Consider the following 5,000-nt stretch of genomic DNA (forward strand, 5'->3'; position numbering starts at 1 on the left):
TTGACAGACAGACAGACAGACAGACAGACAGATAACTGGTTGAAAATGAATTGAATTGAATTGAACTGAATTGAATTGAATAAATTTTGTTTTCTGAGGGTAATAGAGTAAGCAAAACAATGCTTTTTTTCCATCCAGCCCTCGAAGAGAGAGAGAGAGAGAGAGAGAGATGTATATACATTTACACACACACACACACACACACACACACACACACACACACACACTCACTCTCTCTCTCTTCCCCCCCCCATCTCCCTCCCATCCACCCCACCACCACCTCACCCCACCCCACCCTCCCACACGAAAACAGAACAGAAACTTACCGCCATGATTCCAATGATCTTGTTCTGGTGGTTGTCGCCGTCACTGGTGTTAGTGCTGTCGTTGCTGTTGTCGTTGTTGCTGTTGCGGCCCCCCTTCAGGCCTGCAGCAGTCTGCTGATTGCTGGACGAAGGGTCCGCCACGAACGGTCGTACCTGACGTTTTCCTGTTCAATGAATTCATGATAATGATAATAATAATAATAACTCGACATTTGTAACTGCATGAGAATTCTTGCGACCCCATAACCCATTGATTAAAAAAAAAGCGCGTTAACTCACTCAGTACGGCCAGTCCTCTCTTCTCCTCTACACAGACCCCTCAGATGTCCAGTGGGTGTCTGAATGACCCAACCTTTAGCTTCCGTCGTCAGAATTGTGGTATTCTTTGTCAATATTTACCTCTTCAGTATGGGAGCCTTCCACTTGCAATATTTTGATGGTGGTAATTAACGTCTGTTAACGTCTTCTCTTTCGCCGTTCGTATGGAGAGAGATCTTAATGCACGACAACATTGCAGGTTCAATGATGGACTTGGAATAGAGATGTAAAATGTGTTTCAAGTGTAGTATTTTCGTATGCAATACTTATATCAAATAATACAATATATTACAATATTCATTATTGAAAATCATAAAGGGAATAGTCATGCTCAGGTGAATGATGAATCACGAATTTACGGAGGTAATCGCAATTTCGGTTTGACATTTTCGTTAAGTTATTTGTTGCACATAAAGATGCTGAGCTAAATGTTATCAATTCTATACTGATGGTAACTATACCGTGTATCACTTGTAACAACAACACGCTGTTTCTCTGTGTGTGTGTGTGTGTGTGTGTGTGTGTGTGTGTGTGTGTGTGTGTGTGTGTGTGTGTGTGTGTGTGTGTGTGTGTGTGTGTGTGTGTGCCTGTGTGCGCCTCTCTCTGTGTGTGTGTGTGTGTGTGTGTGTGTGTGTGTGTGGTTGTTGTTGTTGTTTTTTCACGAGATCTGGTAGATGTGTTTGAAAAAGTGGAAAAAACAAACAAACAGAAAAAACCGTCTTGGGTGTACGCTTTTCACAAGAAAAAAAGTGGTTAGACGCTTTCTCAATGAAATCAATATGTACATACACTTTACACTAGAAAATCAGTCTTGTGTAGAAACTCTTCATATGAAAATCGAAGTGTTGCGGTATATTTTCTTTTCTTTCTTTATATCCCCGCCCCCCACTCCCCCCCCAACCCCCCCCCCCCCCTCAAAAGAAACAGTACTGGGTATACTCTTTTCACAAGAAAATCAGTCTTGAGAAGACGTTTTTCACAAGAAAATCAAAGTCTTGAGTATATGATTTGCACAAGATAATAAATCTTTGGGATACTTTTTCCACAAGAAAATCGGTCCTGAGTGTACATTTATCACAAGAAAATCGAAGCTCTTTGGTAGACGCTTTTCACAAGAAAACCAGTCTTACGTAGATTCTTCCGCATGAAAATCAGTCTTGGACATACGTTCTGACAAGAAAATCAGTCTTGAGGAGACACTTTTCAAAAGAAAATCGAGTTATTGGTTATACTCTTTTCAGGAAAGGTTTTGATTTTATTTTTTTTTATTCAAACAACAAAAAAATATCTTGAATGGGAATTTTTTTTTTGGGTCATACTAAACAGCACGAAAAAAGGTCATAATATTTTCGGCACATTTTTGTTGTCTTTCTAGCGAAATAAAAAAAAAAGTACTCTGCAACGAATGTCAACGCAAAAGAAATTATTAGTGTGTAGACTTCTGCAAAAATGGCCCCAATATTTTGTTCTTCTCTACACATGACAATGGGGGGTTGAAATGATCTGTTTTCACGCAATCTCTTCCGACGTTCGTGCTGTTTACATCAGAAACCAGCGAAACAAATAAAAGAACAACAAAAACAACAACAAGAAGAAGAAGAATGGCAACAATGGCATCAATAACAACAACAGCACCACCACCACCACTATCAAGAAGAAGAAGAAGAAGACCACCACCAACAACAATAACAACAACAGCACCATCACCACTATCAAGAAGAAGAAGAAGAAGAAGAAGAACACCACCACCACCAACAACAATAACAACAACAGCACCACCACCACCACTATCAAGAAGAAGAAGAAGAAGAACACCACCACCACCAACAACAACAACAGCACCACCACCACCACTATCAAGAAGAAGAAGAACACCACCACCAACAATAACAACAACAGCACCACCATCACCACTATCAAGAAGAAGAAGAAGAACACCACCACCAACAATAACAACAACAACACCACCACCACTATCAAGAAGAAGAAGAACACCAACAACAACAACAACAATCACAACAACAGCACCACCACCACTATCAAGAAGAAGAACACCACCACCACCAACAACAATAACAACAACAGCACCATCACCACTATCAAGAAGAAGAAGAACACCAACAACAATAACAACAATAACAACAACAGCACCACCACCACTATCAAGAAGAAGAAGAACACCAACAACAACAATAACAACAACAATAACAACAACAGCACCACCACCACTATCAAGAAGAAGAAGAACACCACCACCACCACCACCAACAACAACAGCACCACCACCACTATCAAGAAGAAGAAGAAGAAGAAGAAGAACACCAACACCACCAACAACAATAACAACAACAGCACCATCACCACTATCAAGAAGAAGAAGAACACAAACAACAACAACAATCACAACAACAGCACCACCACCACTATCAAGAAGAAGAAGAACACCAACAACAACAATCACAACAACAGCACCACCACCACTATCAAGAAGAAGAAGAACACCACCAACAACAACAACAATCACAACAACAGCACCACCACCACTATCAAGAAGAAGAACACCACCACCACCACCAACAATAACAACAACAGCACCACCACCACTATCAAGAAGAAGAAGAACACCACCACCAACAACAATAACAACAACAGCACCACCACCACTATCAAGAAGAAGAAGAACACCACCAACAACAACAACAATCACAACAACAGCACCACCACTATCAAGATGAAGAAGAAGAAGAACACCAACAACAATAACAACAGCACCACCACCACTATCAAGAAGAAGAACACCACCACCACCACCACCACCAACAACAACAACAACAATAATAATGATAATGATAATAAAAACGAATATGATGATAAGAAGCATATACACAGTGAAATATAGTCGCTTTCCGAGATATCCCAGGACCTTAACTGTGGAAATAGCCACTAACACATGGACCATTATGATGACATCCTCATCACCAGGACACGACACGTGTGTATGCACACACACTCCGGCGTAGGTCAGCCACTACCAGACAGCAGAGATCAATGTATATATATACCCGTAATGATGGTTCCATTGAACACTATCTATTGATTCTTATCCTCTACCAGTGCCTTGATATGGCAACAACAACAGCACCACCACCACTATCAAGAAGAAGAAGAAGAAGAAGAAGAAGAAGAAGAACACCACCACCACCAACAACAACAGCACCACCACCACCACTATCAAGAAGAAGAAGAAGACCACCACCAACAACAATAACAACAGCACCACCACCACCACTATCAAGAAGAAGAAGAAGACCACCACCAACAACAATAACAACAGCACCTCCACCACCACTATCAAGAAGAAGAAGAACACCACCACCACCACCAACAACAACAACAGCACCACCACCACTATCAAGAAGAAGAAGAACACCACCAACAATAACAACAGCACCACCACCACTATCAAGAAGAAGAAGAAGAAGAACACCAACAACAATAACAACAGCACCACCACCACTATCAAGAAGAAGAACACCACCACCACCACCACCACCAACAACAACAACAACAATAATAATGATAATGATAATAAAAACGAATATGATGATAAGAAGCATATACACTGAAATATAGTCGCTTTCCTAGATATCCCAGGACCTTAACTGTGGAAATAGCCACTAACACATGGACCATTATGATGACATCCTCATCACCAGGACACGACACGTGTGTATGCACACACACTCCGGCGTAGGTCAGCCACTACCAGACAGCAGAGATCAATGTATATATATACCCGTAATGATGGTTCCATTGAACACTATCTATTGATTCTTATCCTCTACCAGTGCCTTGATATGGCAAGCTACTAGCGGCAAAAGATGTCATTACTAGCGTGACACACACAACTCAAAATGTACATAACTACAGCGGAGTATACTGTCAATGTACTGAAATTGTAATTCTGTTTTCCACGGCATTGTTGAAATTGCAAATCTGTTCCCGACGGTATTAGAAATGTGGTAAAACTGCGTCGAAAGCAGATAACATTAAAGTTGTTCGGTGGGTCTCACTTAGCGTCAGCGCAATAAGTTTCACGGGGAGCTGTCTGTGCTAGGCTGCCACTGGGTCACCCACAAAAGGAGACCCGGCCCTGCACTGCTGATTTGTTGTCGTGGTGGCGCTTTTAAAGCTGCTTGTTCGGATTCACCAATTTCAGGACCACCGGAATACGTGTATCCCTCATGGAGTGGACAGCACCACCACGTCCCCTCCGCGATAGTGCCGTGTGTGAAGACATGATGTCTTCCATTTCGTGAAAACTTTTAGAAAATAATAGAAAAATGGCAAAATGTG

The 5,000-nt window shown here is 41.6% G+C and overlaps 1 protein-coding gene across 3 annotated transcripts in view; it reads right to left on the reverse strand.

Annotated features, from left to right (window-relative positions):
* LOC143287655 (transmembrane channel-like protein 7) overlaps positions 1-5,000 on the reverse strand; it is a 55,925-nt gene that overhangs the window by 33,883 nt on the left and 17,042 nt on the right. For all 3 annotated transcript variants that reach the window (XM_076595819.1, XM_076595828.1, XM_076595810.1), the window contains exon 2: positions 327-490. In XM_076595819.1, coding sequence (XP_076451934.1) covers positions 327-332 — 6 coding nt within the window. In that variant the 5' untranslated portion in view covers positions 333-490. The remainder of the gene's footprint in view (positions 1-326; positions 491-5,000) is intronic.

The sequence above is a fragment of the Babylonia areolata genome, chromosome 1 (genome assembly GCF_041734735.1).
Source record: "Babylonia areolata isolate BAREFJ2019XMU chromosome 1, ASM4173473v1, whole genome shotgun sequence".
Lineage (NCBI taxonomy): Eukaryota > Metazoa > Mollusca > Gastropoda > Neogastropoda > Buccinidae > Babylonia > Babylonia areolata.